The 18,238-nt window shown below is 41.5% G+C and overlaps 1 protein-coding gene across 1 annotated transcript in view; it reads right to left on the bottom strand.

Moving 5' to 3' along the window:
• The window catches only part of FAM135B (family with sequence similarity 135 member B), a 142,651-nt gene that overhangs the window by 94,001 nt on the left and 30,412 nt on the right, over positions 1-18,238 (bottom strand). The window contains exon 3 of the mRNA XM_069006054.1: positions 14,926-15,005. Coding sequence (XP_068862155.1) covers positions 14,926-15,005 — 80 coding nt within the window. The remainder of the gene's footprint in view (positions 1-14,925; positions 15,006-18,238) is intronic.

Here is an 18,238-nt window from a genome sequence, read left to right on the forward strand (position 1 = left end):
GACTGTAAGAGTTCCTTGGCAGAGCCCGGCCATGCGGCTGGGGAAATAAACATCTCTGAAACATCTAGCAAGAATCCGTCCGTATATATGTTTCTTTTCCACGGGACTCCTGGTTTGATATAGGTGTTACAGTATCCCCACTGTAACACCTCTCCCTTTTCATTCTCCCCTCAGCATCAGAGAGGAATTGTAGGGAAAGGGAATTGTATAGGGAAGCCATGGGGTGAAAAACAGATTAGGAATAAACTGGGGATAGGGTAAACTTAGGAAAGGGTTCATATTGGGTATAGGGTAAAAGGGGAAAGTAGGTTGTGGGTAGGGAAGTTGCTGGGATGGATATTCTTTATAATTTTGTGCATGACAGCTGTCTTTGATGGGAATACCTCCAGGCCCAGTAACATTCGCTGCTTGTAAACCCTTCTTTCCTTGCACTATATCAAATTGTACAACTTCCCCATCTCCTACACTTTGCAGGTAATTTTTAGGGTTATTCTTTTTAATGGCAGTTCTATGGATGAATAAATCTTCCCCTGTATCACCTCGTGTTATAAATCCATAGCTGTTTTTGACATTGTACCATTTCACAGCTCCTGTGATTTTCGTTGCTACAACTTCTCCTATCACATGCTTGCATGTTTGTCGTGGCTGCTTGTCCCGCGTGGCTGCTGCCTCACCATCTCCAATGTCTCGGCCGGGCCCCTGCGTTGCGGCTGCTTTGTGCCCTCCGAGCGGCGCTGCTCCGGCCGTGTCTGGGCTCTGCGCGGCCCCGTGTTGCCATCACCGCCAGCCCCCGCCCACGCTCCGCCCCTCTTGGTCGGGCGCTCACGGGGCTCGCTCCACCACGCGCTGCGCGGGGCCAGACGGGCACTGCCAGGTCGCCCCACTCCTGCCATGCCTCGCTCCACTGCCAGCACTGCAGCTCGCGCCGCTCCGCCCGTGCGCGGGAATTGCCTCACTGCTGCTCACAGAGGGCTCAGTCCATGTGGCCTGGGTCACACAGACTCTGAGGCAGGCTTCCCTTCACCAAGACACAGCTGACATTGCTCAACAATCTCGGTAATTAAATAATGTTCACAAAAATATTCTTCCATCGGCATATATTTTGACTCAAATATTAACTGGGTCCAAACGGTATTCCAGAAGTCTTTGGTAAGAATTAAATCCCAAAAAACATAGAAAAAGTCCTTAAACAACCATGCCAGGAAGTGTTTCAGTTCTTTCTGAGCTTGAATTAACCTAAAATTTACAAATAGTTGTTCAAGAATCTTTTCAAGTTTAAGATAAATGTCCATATGCGGCTCGGAGAGCCAAGAGTCTTTCCACGCTTCCTCTATAATTTAGAGAGAATATCCAAATCAAGGTGAGAAGAGAAAGATCTAGAGTGGTTTTTACACATGAATTTTCTGTCCTTAGGGATCGGTGTCTTGCTAGCATTTCTCTACTTGTTACAGTGCAGATACTGTAACACGGTGTATCAAACAATGAGGCCCGTGGAAAAGAAATACCTATGGACTGATTCTTGATAGATGTTTCAGAGATGTTTATTTTCGCAGCCGCATGGCCGGGCTCTGCCGAGGAACTGCTCAATCACGGGACCCGAGGGTCCTTGCCCGCGCAGGGGAACACAAAACAACCCATGGGGAACGAGGCTGACCAGGGGCAGGGAAATCCCGTGTCTCCCCCCAGGGCCCCTCTCCCAGGACCCCACAGCAGGGGGAGACCCCAACATAAATGGACCAATTTGTTAGCACATTCTTCACACACTTAATGGGTATATAAGGCAATTGTAAACAAAATTGAAATTCAAAAAAAAAATTAAAATCCATATTCTTTGCTCAGTCTGATCATGGCAATTCATGTGTAAAATCATAGACTCATAAGATGGTTTGATTTGGAAGGTATCTTTGAAGTTCACCTAATTCCAACCTCACTGCTGTAGGCAAGGACATCTTTCACTAGATTATGTGGCTAAAGGCCCTGTCAAACTGATTATATCTGAATTTTTTAGCTTATTTTAGCAATGAAAAAAAGAAAAAGTAGATGAGTACTAATTAAAACTATGAGAGTGGACATCATATGTCTCTGACTGCAGCTGCTAGAAATGCAGTGAATGTTCCAATTGTTTCCAGTAAAAAGTTATTCATACAAAGCAGGACAATCCTTCCTCTGAAGGGGAAATGGAAAAGAAAAACTGAAACAAATGACAAACCTAACCCAAAAACAATAGCCCCAAACCACCTGCCTCTTCTAAAATTAATATTGAACATACTTCTACAGAGGTATGTCACAATTCACATACTGGAGCTGTGCCCTGCACACAAAGCTCTGGCTAAAGCTCTATGGCTTAGGTTTAGAGCAGTTCAGAATAGCTATAAAAATGGCCTTTACTGGACCTAAAATAATTGATACGCAAATCACCCATAACTTCTCCCTCTTGTTGTGGCATCATTGTCTTACCTGGGACATAGCTTTTATTCAGATGGAATACTTTGAGGCAGCTGCTGGAGGGTGTATGTCTCTAGCTATTTGGAATGCTTTTACTTATCTTACATGTTTGGAAGGTTATTAAATTATATAAATATTTGCATCTCTGAAGCAGTGCCATCATTTTACAGATAAGACACAGTTTGTCCTGCTGTCTGTGTTCCCTGTTTTAACCTCTAGACTATAGGAATTTTCAGAGCACTCCCTGTCAGTGATATCAACGGGAAATTAAACCAACCAGTACTCTTTGGCTGGAATACTAAATTAAGCAAATTCTTGTAAAAGGCCTATATATACACTGGAAGGCACAGAAAATTCTCTAATTTTTCTAATTTATGGTCATGTCTCATACATAGTGTAAACTCAGTGCTACTGACCACAGAGTAATGTCCTAGAGATCTGTTAATAGCACAGAATGCTTTGCTGAACCTAAAATTAAATTCCTGGTTTGTCAAAATTCAAACCCAGCTTCTATTTCCCAGGATATTTTTCATTCATTTATGAAATTTATGGTGAAAATATACTCATAGTTTTAGTCTGACAAAATATAAATACCAAACTACCCCACTTCCACAATTTCATTTTCAATTAATAAATTGCAATGCCATTACGGAAGGAAAATGTTAATTCATTTTTTACATAATACAGTGGATTCTTTTCAATTAGTACCAGACAGAATTTCTAAGAAAAGGATCAGAAAGTTGTTATTACACTGGAGTCTTTTCTCTTATTTATTACCCTGAGAAAACCCTTCAGGAGCATTATGTAAAATCCTTAATCAAGATGCCATCTTTGATTATTTGCTGGGAAAGACAAGAGCACCATCTTCTTTCTGTGTTGACTATGTCACTTCTCCTACCTTTTATTATTACTTTCCTAATTTGCATACATACATGAAGGCACAGGCTGCAATCACAGCCTTTTTGTGCCAAGTCTTTTACAAGCAAAATAGTGTCTTTGCAAAAGTTCCTGCAACTTCTTTTATAGTAAAAGGACAGAAATAGGTGTGATTCAACTAATCTTAAAATAGGTATGTTAAATTACTCCCTCAAATTACCTGTTTCTCTCCTCTGGCTATAAAAGGAGACTGGCTGATTAGCTTAGGTAGAGACACCCACAGCACAGATTTCAGCACTTAGATAAGATTATTTTTACCCTTAGCCACAGATTTCCAAGGCTTCTTCCACCTCGCAGCCATAACTCAGGTCACAGATGATTTATTCCCTGCCCTTCCAATATAGCCTAACATATCATTACAAGATAACTGTTTCCTGCTGGTATAGAAAGCTTGGTGAAATAAGGTTTGTTAGAAAGCTAATATATAAATCATGCAAGACACACTCCCCAGGGCAGAGCTATTATTACCTCTAGCTGGTAAGAGTATATATACATATGTTCTAACGAATGAATATAGACTTCTTAATTAACAACTGTTATTTAAACCAACATCTAACTGTCATCTATAGATCTCAGGATACTCAAATCCTAATTTTTAAGATGTTCTTCATCCCATAGTCACTATGAAATCCTGACCACCTGTATTCTCAAGGATCCATCACTCCCTGCAGCATGTCTGTAATCTGTAATGATTTGCCAAGCAGAACACTGGGACATAATCCACCATCCATAAGTTTTTTTTTAAAGAAAGTCTTAAATGTAGTCCCCATACAAAAATACAGTTGCCCCTTCCTGAAATCACAATAATTTAGCTCCTACTAGACACCAAAGTCTTTCATTTTGAATGCTGCTGACATTTTATTATCACCTTGGTTATGTAACAAATTCTTTATTGCAGAATTACCTGCTAAATATGAAAGTAAGATAGAAGAGGCTGAGATAAATGAAAATCACAATAAATGATCTTGTTACTGGGGAGCCCCTCTAACACCTGGATACAGGCATGCTGCACGCTCCTTCATATAATCCCTCACTCCCTTCTGCATTTTAGATCCATAGATCATCCCTTAACTGGGGATTCACAGCCTTCAACAAAGATGCCTGTGCCCTTCCTTTTAGGAGTTTAACTATTTAAAAAATGTAAAAAGCAGCTTTTAGAAAAACAGGAAGATGACAGCAGAAAAGAGCAGATGCACCAAGTTAGGCAGGAGTGTTGATCTGCTGGAGGGTGGAAAGGCTCCACAAAGGGATCTATTCAGGCTGGATCAATGGACTTCAATTGCATTGAAGCAGTGAGGTGGGAGTTCCTCTTTTGTCCCAGGTAACAAGTGGTAGCACAAACAGAATGGCTTCAAGTTGAGCCGGGGAGGTTCAGATTGTATATCAGGAAAAAATTCTTCACAGAAAGGTTTGCCAAGCACTGGAAGAGGCTGCCCAGGGAACTGGTTGAGTCATCACCCCTGGAGGTATTTAAAAGACATGTGGATGTGGCACTGAGGGACATGATTTAGTGGTGGACTTGGGTCATCTCAGAGGGCTTTCCCAAACTAAATGATTCTATGAAAACATTCAGTTTTCTACCTCTTGCTTAACTAACATAAATCCAGCACATGAGCCTCTTTTGCAGAATCTTTTAGTGTCTTCTAGACCCCTGTTCAGTGTGTCCTAGTCCCTCTGATATATCCTTCCTCAAGGGAATATGAGTTGTTAGAGCTCCCAGTTACATATGATACTGCTCTGAATTCACACTGAATTCAAATGATGCAGGACAAACTTTCAGTTTATCTATCATATCTCTAGAAAGACAATATACCTGTTGTCGTGGTTTGACACTGGCCACACCAGGCACCCACAAGAGCTGCTTGCTCACTCTCCCCTGCCACAGCTGGGCAGAGGAGAGAAAACGGAAAAAAAAATAACAAACACTTCATGAGTGAGATGAGGACCAGGAGAAGCACTTCAAGGGCGAAACAGGCTTAAGTTGCAAAGTGAATTTACTACTAACAGAATCAGAGGAGGATAATGAGAAGTAAAACATGACCTTAGAACACCTTCCCTCCCCAGCGCCTCCCTCCTTCCCACAGATAGCTCAAGGAGACAGGGCAAGGGGTTTGGTCAGTTCATCACTGAGATTTCCTTCGCTGCTCCGGGAGAGGAGTCCTTCCCCTGTGAGGCCATGGGGTCCCTCCCACGGGAGACAGTTCTCCGTGAACTTCCCCGGCGTGGGTCCACTCTCAGGAGCAGCAGCCACACCGCCCCTGCTGCAGCCTGAGCCCCTCCCATGGGCACACAGCCCTCCCAAAACTGCTCTGCCGTGGCTCTCTCTTTCCATGGGCTCCAGTGCTCCAAGGACAGGCTGCTCCAGCCTGGGAGCAGGGCCCTCTCTCTCCACCGGGTCTCCCACTGGATCACAGCCTCCTCCTGCTCCGGCATCCACCTGCTCCAGCACGGGCACCTCCCCCAGGGGCTGTGGGTGGATCTCTGCATCCCCCATGGATCCCCAGGGCCTGTGGGTGGATCTCTGCATCCCCCGTGGATCCCCACGGGCTGTGGGTGGATCTCTGCATCCCCCATGGATCCCCAGGGCCTGTGGGTGGATCTCTGCATCCCCCGTGGATACCCACGGGCTGTGGGTGGATCTCTGCATCCCCCATGGATCCCCAGGGGCTGTGGGTGGATCTCTGCATCCCCCGTGGATCCCCATGGGCTGTGGGTGATCTCTGCAAACCCCGTGGATCCCCACGGGCTGTGGGTGGATCTCTGCATCCCCCATGGATCCCCAGGGGCTGTAGGTGGATCTCTGCATCCCCCGTGGATCCCCACGGGCTGTGGGTGGATCTCTGCACGCCCCATGGACCCATGGGCTGCAGGGGCACAGCTGCTTCACCATGGGCTGCACCACGGCCTGCAGAGGCACCTCGGCTCCAGCACCTGGAGCAACTCCTGCCCCTCCTTCTCCACTGACCTTGGTGTCACCAGGTTGTTTTCCCTCACATGTTCTCACCTCCTCCTCTTCTCTGACTAGAATCCAAAATCCTGTGACTTTGTTTTGATTTTCTTCTTAAATCTGTCATCACAGAGGCGTTACCAACCTCTCTCATTGGCCCAGCCTTGGCCAGCAGCATTTCCATCTTCAGAGCCATCAGACATTGGCTCTGCCGGACATGGTGGGAAGCTTCCAGCAGCTTCCTCACAGGAGCCATCTTTGTGGCACCCCTGCTACCTAAAACCAGGCCATGCCAAACCAATACGCCCATTCTTCAATCTTAACCTGCTTAAATCTGCTGCACTAACATTCCAGGCACTTGAAGCTCACAGGAATTTACAGCTCCATGAACCACTAGGACAAACCCTGGTTTTGGCTCTGATGACAGACTGCTGATAAAACAGGGTTGTCTCCTGCACAGAATTCTGGGTACATTTTCTGGGTTTTTTTCCTCTTGTGATATAGATAGATAGATAGATAGATAGATAGATAGATAGATAGATAGATAGATAGATAGATAAAAGTTTTATATGTTAGTTTGTAGCAGTCAATTGTCAAGATTTGCATAATTTGTTTCAAGCTGTCCATTTTTATCACCTTTTTGGCACTCAGTAAAGAGGTAATATTAGATCTTACTGCGGACTTTAAGCTGTGATATGTTATTTAGTTTGCCCATTTTGATATCCCAGTTTCAAGTACCATTCTATTGAAACTTTAGTGTTCCAGACTGAACAAAAAAATAAATAAAGACCAAACCGTTACTAATAAGCAGTGACTTCTGAAAATTTAGAGTCTGAAATCAAGAAACCAGGGTTGAATATGCCTCATGTACTGAGTTGCAAATCTGCTTTTAAGAAAGTTTGAAAACCCAGTTGCTGAATGTTGAAAATACACATTCTTTGGCAGAGCAACACTCATGCAGACCCTCCAGGGCTAAAATAAGCCTACTTGGAAAGTGCAAAGACAACATTTTTCAGGCATGAACTCATTCAATGCATAATCATTTTCATATTTAAATTTTTGAAGAGACTTGTTTTAGTTTTGAAATATTATGTTTAGCATATTTATATTTAGAATAAATTGAGATGTTATATTTCTAAAGGAGAAACCATAATTTTAAAATTCCTTGATCAAAAAGTTCAGGATGTTTTCTCCCTCAGTGTGACTTTTGATTGAAGCTGCACATTTCTGAGACGAATCCTTTATCTTAACCTTGCTTTTTGACATTTTGAATTAGCCTCACGGAAAGAATTATATAAAACTACCTCTCTACCCATACACAGATTCAGTGATGACAAAACCAAGATGTCTTATTAATTTCCTTTTATGAAGGATCCTGTTGTGGTAGCTAAATCCACTTTATACCCCTCAAGTTGCCCTAAAAGTGGTCTCTCCTTACAACACTGTGCCAGAAAGTTCTCCCTTTATCTAGATTCTGCTGGTCACTGGCCCTTTCCCCCTCCCATCCCTTTTCCCACTGGCCCCTGTTATGTCATTCACCCTTGCCTCTGCCCCCTAGCCCTCAGACTTTTGGTTTTGGATGCTCTGCCTGCCTTTGGGAGTTTTCGGGATAAAACTGGCGCAGGCTTTCGGTTTGGCAGTTCTTCTTGCCTCTGCTCTCTTCGGGTGTGTTGCCATTAAACACCTCGGAACTGCTTGCAGAGAACCCCTCTCGCCTCTCTGTCCCCGGTTCGTGCACAGACTGTGGGTGTGAGCGGCTGTTCGCGACCCCCTGCGAGGGTGAGATGGTGTGCCCGCGTGGGGGCTGGCACAGCGCCGCCTCAGCGGTCCACGAGGGACCCAGGAGGGACAAATGTGGCACCGATCCACTGAAGCCCTCACTTCATTAGGATCCTAACATAAATACAGTCTCTTATCACTGATTTGTTCTATAAACCATGGTTCATTTCTCAGACTTGCTGAAATTTGAGATGATAGGATAACTAACCTGCTTGGGATCAGCAGAAAGTTTTCTTAAATGATTAATGCTTTGTTAAAACAAACAGAATCTATTTTTGTAGTGTTTATTTCTGTTTCTAAACTCATTGCTAGTTGCCTAAGAGCCTTGTATAGTCAGAGAATTCATATCTGAAAAGAATTCTGTTCTTTGGAAATTTGTGTGAGGAAATATTAATTTGTTGTGTTTATATAGCTCTGTAGCTGACATTCCATATATTTGTTCCAAATATTAATTCAGGCAGCAAAATTCTCTGAGTAAAGTACAGGACATTACAATAGGACACCGCATAATTTTTCATCAGTGCAGAAAAGAAGGAAACTGTTGTCTGGGTGGAATTTATCTTCTGAATTGGTGTAAATGACTCTCCGATGTTTAGAGCAGCACTGGATTTTAAAGGAATCTCAAGACTGAACCTTACATCAGAGTGACGGCAGCAAGAATCACTGTGTGGGGAAATTTAAGGCACATAAGTGAACCTGGAAAAATAGAGAGCTTTGTGAAGGCATGTTCACACTGGAGTGGTAGGTCTGAAACAGCTGCATGGCTGATTTAACGCCAAAGCTGAAGTTCATCCTTGGGCCCAAGCAGCAGGAATGCTGTGTTGGCTCTCTGCATATGAACAGTTAGATTCTGTCTCAGCCAGGCCTTCAGGTGCCCACTAATGTTGAAGTTTTGTGTTTCAGACTCACTGTCCAGGGGAAGAGACTCATGGCATGTGTTGGTGCTTGCAGACCCTTCCCAGTTTTGGCTTTCTCCACGGACCAGGTCTCAGTTTTGGGTTGGGATGCTGTTCAGCATCTCCAGCATTGTGAGGCCTACACCATTTTCATCTGAGTGATCTGCCTCAGCTTCTGGAGGGGGGGAAGTGAGGGTTTCCGCTTAGTTGACAGTCTACAATGGAAATTCTTGTAGCCACAAATACTTTTCAGCTTCCATCCTTTGAGGCATTTATGAAAGGTGTTGACTGGAAGACAGTTGAGACATGCACACAAGTATCACATCAGTCAGAAAGATCTTCTCTTTACTCTTTTTCATTATTTTTTTTCTCTGTTTCTTTCTCTTTTTCTCTTGGAATATCATGGAATTAGTTCTGTTTAGATTGTGAATCAACAATTCTTAAAATGTCTGACCATAGGATCATAGAATGGATTGGGTTGGAAGGGACCTAAAGATCATTTGCAATGGGCAGGGACACCTTCCACTAGACCAGGGTGCTCAGGGCCCCATCCACCCTGATCTTGAATGTTTCCAGGGATGGGGTCATCTCTTATGACCTCACAGCTGAAGTTTTCTAAGATAATTCATCCCCAAAACATCTTCTCTCACAGTGAAGTCTCCTCTGGATAAAATTTGTATTTATAAGGTATGCTTTATTTTATATAGAAAATGCATATTTATTTTCAGATTACTTTTAATAAGCTTTGAAAGCAAACCCATGTGTTTCCTAAAGCATAAATTTCTACTCCTTTTCTTCATACCTCAAAAAACAGTAACCTTACCTTCACTTAATGGAGGAAGAAATTACCTTTCAAAAAGTTATTGAAACTAATGACTGCAATTTCATACTGTTCCACAAGTCATGGTGCTGTTTCTCCTTGCTCTAATGAGCAACTAACTGCAACTGTTTGTTTTGACTGCATTAAGAAGCCATTTACAAGAAAAGGTTTCTGTTTAATAATCGAAGCAGAATTCATTCACTGGGAACTGCTCTGAGATAGTCAAACATTAACGAGGAGATTAAGATCACCCCTTGTTTATTAAAAACAGGCAAAACCAGTTAATTATGGAGCATATCAGAAATGCAAAAAACCCTTCAAATTATGTCTTAGGTGCAAGGTAGCCACAGACTTAATTTAATTAAATATAATTTAATTAATAGGAAAAGGAGTTCAGTGTGGATTATCATGAACTTGTATAGTTCAGACAGAGGTGACAGCAACGTTCTTTGCTTTAGGGACATGGATTAGTGGTGGACTTTAATGTGTTAGGTTAATGGTGGGACACAATCTTAGAGATCTTTTCTAACCTAAATGATTATATTTATACACGATTTTCTGATGGTCCTACTTTTTTATTTTTTCTTTGCATACCACAATTGAAATTGTGCTTCTTCTTGTTACCTAAAGTCATGTATTCCATTTTATGACAAAGCATAAGGTTGTGGGTACATGAAACACCTTTACATCACCAATAAAAAGAGTTAATGTGTAATGGCAATCACAGCTACTTTTTCCTGACTTGTCTGGAAGAAATATTGTATCTTATCTCCCCTGCCTTTTATGAGAAAAATTAAGAAAGAACTACATTCCTTGGCTGTCCTTGGCTTTCTACACTTTTAAACAATAACCCAATTTAATTGACTAAAATTAGATGGAAGACTTCTACAGTCTAATAAACATTAGCATAGCCGGTGATAATCTTTTCTTACACGCTTTGTATTACTTGTAATTACATTTTCAGGTCAAGTTTTCAAAAATATTTGTCTATTTAGAGTGTTGAGAATTGGTAATGTGGTACTTCTGGGTGGAGTAAAAAGGAGATCAGGACACAAATAACAGTCCTAAGTAATTTCTTTAGTTATATGCCATGCAAAATATTTTTTTTCTTAATGTTCACCCAGTAAAACAATTTCCTTGGCCTGTAAGGTAAACAAGTAGGCAAGGTGGTAATAAACAAGTTTCTCTGGTGGCACTACATGGGAGTGAGGCATAGTGGGTTGAAAACTTACAAAAAACCCAATTGCAACTTTCACTACTAAAGAATATTCTCTCTCAAAACAGTAATGCATTCAAGTGATGTGTAGACTACTGCAAAACACTGCAGATGAAATGGAAATTTATATTCTTTCTGAGACTGAGTTTATCAGGCATCTTCAACAATGTAATTCACCCTCATAGCCTCTGTTGGCAATAATGCTGCCAAGATTTATCCCATGCATACCATGTTCTTTAGCTAGTCCTCTTCTGTACTGCTCTGGGCTCCATTTTCCCCTCTTTCATACAGTGCAGAAAATCAAGATAAAACAGCTAATCCTAACTCTTTCTTAGCAGTGCTCTTTCTCCCAGTGTTTTGAGGAATGATCTTGTATGCTTAAGGGGAAAAAAAAAAAGTTTTAAATACAGGTTTTTAAGAAAAACTCCTGCAGTCTTTCAGCTTGTGCCTGTAGCCTGGAAATCAATGAATGACTGCATGTTTATTACTTCTATGAATCCTTGCCCCAAAATTTATACAGTAGCTTAAAATCTCATGGAAGACACTTAGTGGGTCATATGAAACTCAGCCAAGGAGCTAATTATACAAATTATAACTGTGAGATGGCATATTCACCTTCCCTGCTCCTCTAGCTGTTCATGCTTGGATCCCACAGGCTCAGCCCACTGTATGCTGCAGGCAGATACCATCACATGGTGATGTTAACAAGCCAAGCTGCTGAGGAGCATCAGAGGCCAAAGCCCCATAAATCCACTCAGAAAGGCATTTCTAGAGTTTAACTTCAGGATATGTCTGCACTAACACAGCCCTGTCGGAGGGGTGCTGAGGGCAATGGAGTTTGTGCTGTTATGAGCTGCCCATGAATGAGCAGAGAGCATAAATTGTTCTTCACAAGCCCAAAGCAGGCTTCAGTCATGGTATCTATTAAAAGGCAGGAAGATAAATTTTGTGGGGGTACAAAACCTGCATGACATCAACTGAAGACTGTACACAACAAGCCTTGTTCCCTCTCTCCTTTTCATTGTTCAAAAATGAGGACCTTAATCTGGAATATATGTCCTACGAGGAGCAGCTGAGGGAGCTGGGTGGTTTGGTCTGAAGAAAAGATTTGGGGAGACCTTATCATTCTCTACAGCACCCTGAAAGGAGGTGAGGGTCAGTCTCTTCTCCCCTACAAGTTGTGATAGAACAATGGGAAATTACCTCAAATTGAGTCAGGGGTGTTTCAGGTTGAATATAAGGAAAAAATTTCTTCCCTGAAAGAGTGCATAAGCATTGGAACAAGCTCCCTGGGGAAGTGGTGGGTCCACCATCCCTGGAAGTGTTCAAAAAACAAGCAGAAGTGTCACTCCACTGTATGGTTTAGTGGGCATGGTGGTATTTGGACCTAAGGCTGAACTTGATCTTGGAGGTCTTTTCCAAACTTTATGATTGCATGATTCTGTGAAAATTCACCAGCCACCAGTCTTGTCTTGTCCATAAGGAAACATACCTTGTTAAAAATGCTCAGAAGTATGAATGAAATGTATATGTTTTTATGAATATATTTATGTTCACAGCACATTCCTGTTCATGCACCCTGACTCAATACAAGCTAACAGTCAGCCTTTGAGGACATGAGTGACCACACCACAGGGGCTCCTGGGCTCCAGCACAGCTCTCCTGTGATTTGACTGAGCCACACAGCCCATTGTCTTCCTAAATTGTAGACAAGATGTGGACAAACTGTGGACCACGTGGTAGGTCACCAAGGCTTCCCATACAACCTGCCAGTCCTGTGCCATGGATGGAGTTCTAGTACACCTAGTTGGTCACCACCAAGGGACTACCCAGTCAGACTTCAGCTTTCCCTCTGCTAAATTATTGAAAACTGCAGGTTTTTTTGCCTCTGTTGCTGAAAACATCTAGTGGGAAGCAAACATTGCTAATTCTGTCAGTTTCCAAGGTTTTATTGTAAATTCTGCACATTTAATAAAAATAAAAAGCCATGTGCATTGGAAGATAAATACTGCCTCCTATTTATTTTATATACTTACATATTTTATATATTTTATTACTGCATATATTCACAGTTTTTACTTTATGAATTTACATAATGATTTCCAAAATGTATTCTCAGTTTTCAGAGATCCTACAAACCTGATAATGGAAAGATTAAAAATACTTCCTTTAAACCAAACTCATGAATTCCACTTATTTTATAGTGGTTCTTGCTGTTGAGGTAGGAGTTTATTCACTATTTTAAATCACCCTTGTTTTGTTGTAATGCTATTTTAATAGGAGTGTCTTATTGAAACATGCACAGCAATTTAATTAGCCCTATTCCAGCTATCCACACACTGAGAGAGATCAGTGGCATGAAAAAAACCCACATTATGGCCTGTGTACTTTTAAGTTCAGTCCCATTAAATAATGCTCTCTTGCAGATGTATGAAATCAATTAGGAAGTACTTGCAAAGATAGCCAAGGAGAAACTGTTTAAAGCCTTAATGGCTTAAATATCCCTTGTCTTGATGTTAGCCCTGTAAAGCTATTAGAGCCCAGCCTGGATTGCATTAGCACTATGAAAGTCAACTGCTAATCCTGTAACTGCACTGCCAGCCTCGTCTCTCCCCTGCCCATGTGTCTGCATGAATTGTTTCTAGAAGAGGTGAAAGAATCTTCAGTATTTTCTTGATGCTGAAGGTGTATGAAGGAAAAGAAAATATTTTTTCTGGGAAAAAAGTAAGTATAAACCAGTTTCTTCCAAACAGGAGTAGTTTGGCTTTTTTATTGTTTGTTATTGAGGTTTTTTTTGCCCCAAGAAAGTAAAATTCTAGCTGTCTTCAAAGGAGGTTATTTCATTAGTATAAGACTACTTATGCCTGAAACTGCTGTAATTTAAGGACATTTCCAGAGATCAAAGGAACTCCAGGGGTTTCTGGATATGACAAGTCAAATTACATTGGAATATGTTGTAAAATAATATTTGTTTCTTCTATGAGGATTTTTCACAACAAGATGTTTTTCCAAGTCTAGACTAAATTATTTATATATTCATTGATTTTCCAAGGAAATGTATTTATTCAGCTTTTGAGTTTGAGGGGTTTTTTTTAGGGGATTCCCTCCGATTTTGGTATAACTATTTGTGTTTTATAAAACTTGTCTAATAATTTTGCATTTTAATTGAATCAGACTTCCAAATTGAACAATACATTTTTTTTAATTTATAAAAGAAAAAATAAATAAAAAGAGAACCTTACATACATAATATAATTTTAAACTGAAAAATTGTCAGCAAGGAGCCACATATAAGAGAGATGCTTTCAGATAAGAGGGTGAGAATTTACTCCTCTCCTTTTCTGACAGACACAAGCCCAATACTTGTAGATACAAAAATGCTGCTAGCGAGGATTTTCTCACTATTTTCTAAGTCCGTGAGAGACTTTTCTCTCTCACAGAAGAGGTAGCAGAGTCACCTGCAACCTTGAAAATTCTTGTTTATGGCATAGTAGAAAAATATTTTGACAATGGATGTTTTAGGATTTTAGCCAATTACCCCAAGGGGTGGCTGATCCTTTGTCCAATTAGACTATGAAGAAAAAAGTCTATTAAAGAGTTTGTAAAATAATTAAATAAATCAATCTTGCTGCACAATTCCTGCCTGCTGGATCTTCTCTCCTCCTCCTCCCTGTGGCTGCAGGACACAGTGATATACCCTAGGGCCCAGGCCTGCGGTAATAAATACCAGACACAAACCCTTACCAGAACAGAGATGAACAACTACTAATTATAAGGGAAAACCAGGTCTGGATCCCAATCCAGGCTTACCTGTTGCCCACACAGACTCTCCTTCTCCATCCTACCCCACCTGTGGTCATGTCACATTCCTCTGGGACCTTCTTACCTGTCTGTCCTGCAATCGTAGCAAACAGCCTGTGGGGAATCCTGGATGGGATCTTCAGTCCAGCTCTTATCTGGTAATACCTGGAGAGAAAGGATGAAAAATTACACACCGTTAGAGAAGTTACCTCTTGATCCAACCTAAAATTCTGTGAGAGCACATCCTGGGCATCTGCACTCAAAAGTGCTCAAGAGAGCAGGCATGCTCAGGATCTTTTCTTCTGCTTTTTAGCTTTAATTAAAGTGGGTTTAACCTGGCCCCTCCTATTTTACACCAGGCAGAGTGGACACTATGGCCTGATGTGTGAATAATGAGGAAGGATTGTGAAAAGCAGTTGGCCTCCTGTAAGGGAGAGACGTAGAGAAACATCTATGATAAAAAGCAGTGAGATCATACAAGGAATGACAAAAATTTAATACAAAACAAAAACAAAAACACAAAAAAACAAAACAAAATAAAACAAAGCACAAAAAAAAAAGAGGAAACTTCAGTGAAAAGACAACAAAAGTGCTAATCTCATATCTAGGAACATTCAAATGATACATAGTAGTTATCATTCTGCTGTTCCATGTCGAGTCTACCTTATCAAGAAAATGTTAGCATTAATCATTTGCCCAGAGAAGGTGTGGAGTCTCCCTCACTGGAGATATTCCAGAACTGTCTGGACACAATCCTGTGCCATGTGCTCTGGGGTGACTCTGCATGAGCAGGCAGGTTGGATCAGATGTCTCACTGTGGTCCTTTCTATTCTGTGATTCTGTTAATCATCTCTAAACCAGTTGCATTCTGGTTGTTTGCTATCCCATAGGGGATCCTTGCATTAGATGAAGGAGTATAGAAAAAGAAAACATCAGCAATTTCACTGGTTTAAATTAGACATAGAATCACAAGAGTATCCTGAGTTGGAAGAGACCCAAAAGGATCAAGTTCAACTTCTGGCCCTGCACAGGACACCCCAAAAACCCCACTATGTGTCTGAGAGCGTTGTCTGTCCAAAGATTTCTTGAACTCCGGGCGGCTTGGTGCTGTGACCATTTGCCTGGGAGCCTGTTCCAGTGCCCAAAACATGAGCTCAGTATAAACAAAGGAAGAAACTCATCCTAGTCTTCCTTCCTCACTACTTCCATGGATGAGAAATACGAGGCAGTGTTCAGTACAGTATCCAATCCAGGACGTTGTATCTCAGGATACCTCCAGCTCTTTGCAGACCTCCCACTGAGCTGCTGTAATGCCATGTTAGTGTGTCTCCCTTTTTCTGAATTTTCCCTCCTTTGGTCTCTTTGTTTATAAATTCCTCTGACCCACTACTATCTGCAGATAGGTTTGGCCCAATTTTTGTCCCAGTCTCTAAATGCAAAAGTCTCTTCCAATCTAAACCATTCTATTGATGCCTTGAAGTGGCTACCTGAAAGCAGAGGCTAGACAAGATTAAGAGAATAAAAGCAAGTTATTTATTTGAAGGGCCTTCAAAGGTACACCTTGGGCAGTCAAAAGGCTACACCCAAGACAGACCCTGGGTCACAGGTTTTTCACACTTTTATAAGTTTTGTCCATTTGCATACCAGGGTTAATTCTCCAATTATAATTTCAAGTAATGACGTAATTAACCCAAGTTTGCTCCCCCTGTCCAGAGGCTCAATTTACTTATTCAGGGCCTGGGACAACAAGGTGTCCTTGAGTTCAGCCCCAGAGAGCGCTTGTTATGTCTAACCAAAACATGAGAACAGTAGCTAACAGGCTATATGAAATTTCAGACTTACACACTAGGCAGTACAGGATCCAAAAAATATAAAAGCTAAAACCTAAGGCATCACTCTAACTGTATGAAAACACCAAATTTTCTGTGAACTCCTGTGAACAACATATCACACAGGCTACACTTACCAATAAAAACTTTGCTAGGTGCGTAATAATGAATGAACTAGATCTGTCTTTCTGAGGTTAAAAGATGAAGAAAGGAGTTCGATGGGGAGAAAACAAAACAAAACCAAACAAAACAAAAAAGAACCACTCCAGAGACAATTGTTCCATGTCCTTCACAGCTGAAAGCCCACGTTACTCTGCCTGCTCCAACTGGCAGCTCCTTCCCAACTGGGATAAAATTCCAGCACAACCTTTAACATTTCTAGGTATCTGTTTCAGTCAAGAGCTTGGGCATGAAAACTCTGTTTACATTTTAGTTTTCAGAGAAGAAAATAAAAGCAGTTCATATTCTAAATGCACACAGTATCTACTTAAACATAACAGCAACCAAATCTAAGCTACCTGATCTTTTTCTCCCTTATGCTGCTCTTGCACTATGCAGGAGTTTTTAATTGATGGTATTGATCCTGATTTTTTCTAAAGCAAGTGCAAGAATTATGCCTTAGGACCCTTTGAATTCTCATTACATTTTTATGCAATGCAATTTTTTAATTGACAAAAATACCCTGTGTGGACTACTCATAAAGTCTAATAACTTCCAAATAAGAGCAACAGGGTGTTAAAGTGGTATTACACATTAGTGTAACAGGACACTCCTCCATATGCAGATATTGAAGATTTACCATGTGCCCATTCCACTAGATCAGTTCCAAAGAATAATATTCTATAATTGTCTGGCCACTTCTTTTTAGATTTTTGCTGCTCAAAATTGTGGTGGGTTTTCCTTGGCTAACAGCCAAATTCCCAACCACATGCTCTCTCCCTCCCCCTCATCAGCAGAACAGCAGGAAAAAATAAGCTGAAAAATAGGATGGGATAAAGACAGGGAAATCGCTTACCAGTTACTGCTACTGGCAAAATTTATTCAACTTTGGGGAAATTAATTCAATTTATTCACAATTTGGTAGTAAGAGACAAACTCAGACATTAAAATAAAACCTTTCTTCAGCCCACTCCCTTCTCCCGGGCTTGGCTTCACTTTTTCAGACTCCTCTCCTCCCAAGCAGCTCAGGGGGATGGGGATGGGAGTTAGTGTCAGTCCGTAAAAGCACCTCTCAGCTGGTCCCTCCTCTTCACACATTCCCTGCTCCAGTGCAGATGCTTCCACAGGCTGCAGTTCCTTCAGGGAGTATCTAACTGAGTACCTACTACCACACTATGATAATGTCAGCCTTCCCTCATTGTGTCTCATGTTCAGAAACATCCCAAGCAGCCCTAAATATTTCCATTAGGAAACTGATTTCCAGTGGTTTGGCTGGTGCTTCTGATTAAGCCACTGTCATGGTTTAGCATAGTTTGGATTTTTAGTTAAAGAGGGCTCCATCAGCCACGGAAGTGATTCTTTTGCAAAGAGGTGCTTACAGCTTCCTCTAGACCTGACAGAACCAATCAA

The sequence above is a fragment of the Aphelocoma coerulescens genome, chromosome 2 (genome assembly GCF_041296385.1).
Source record: "Aphelocoma coerulescens isolate FSJ_1873_10779 chromosome 2, UR_Acoe_1.0, whole genome shotgun sequence".
In the NCBI taxonomy this organism is placed as follows: domain Eukaryota; kingdom Metazoa; phylum Chordata; class Aves; order Passeriformes; family Corvidae; genus Aphelocoma; species Aphelocoma coerulescens.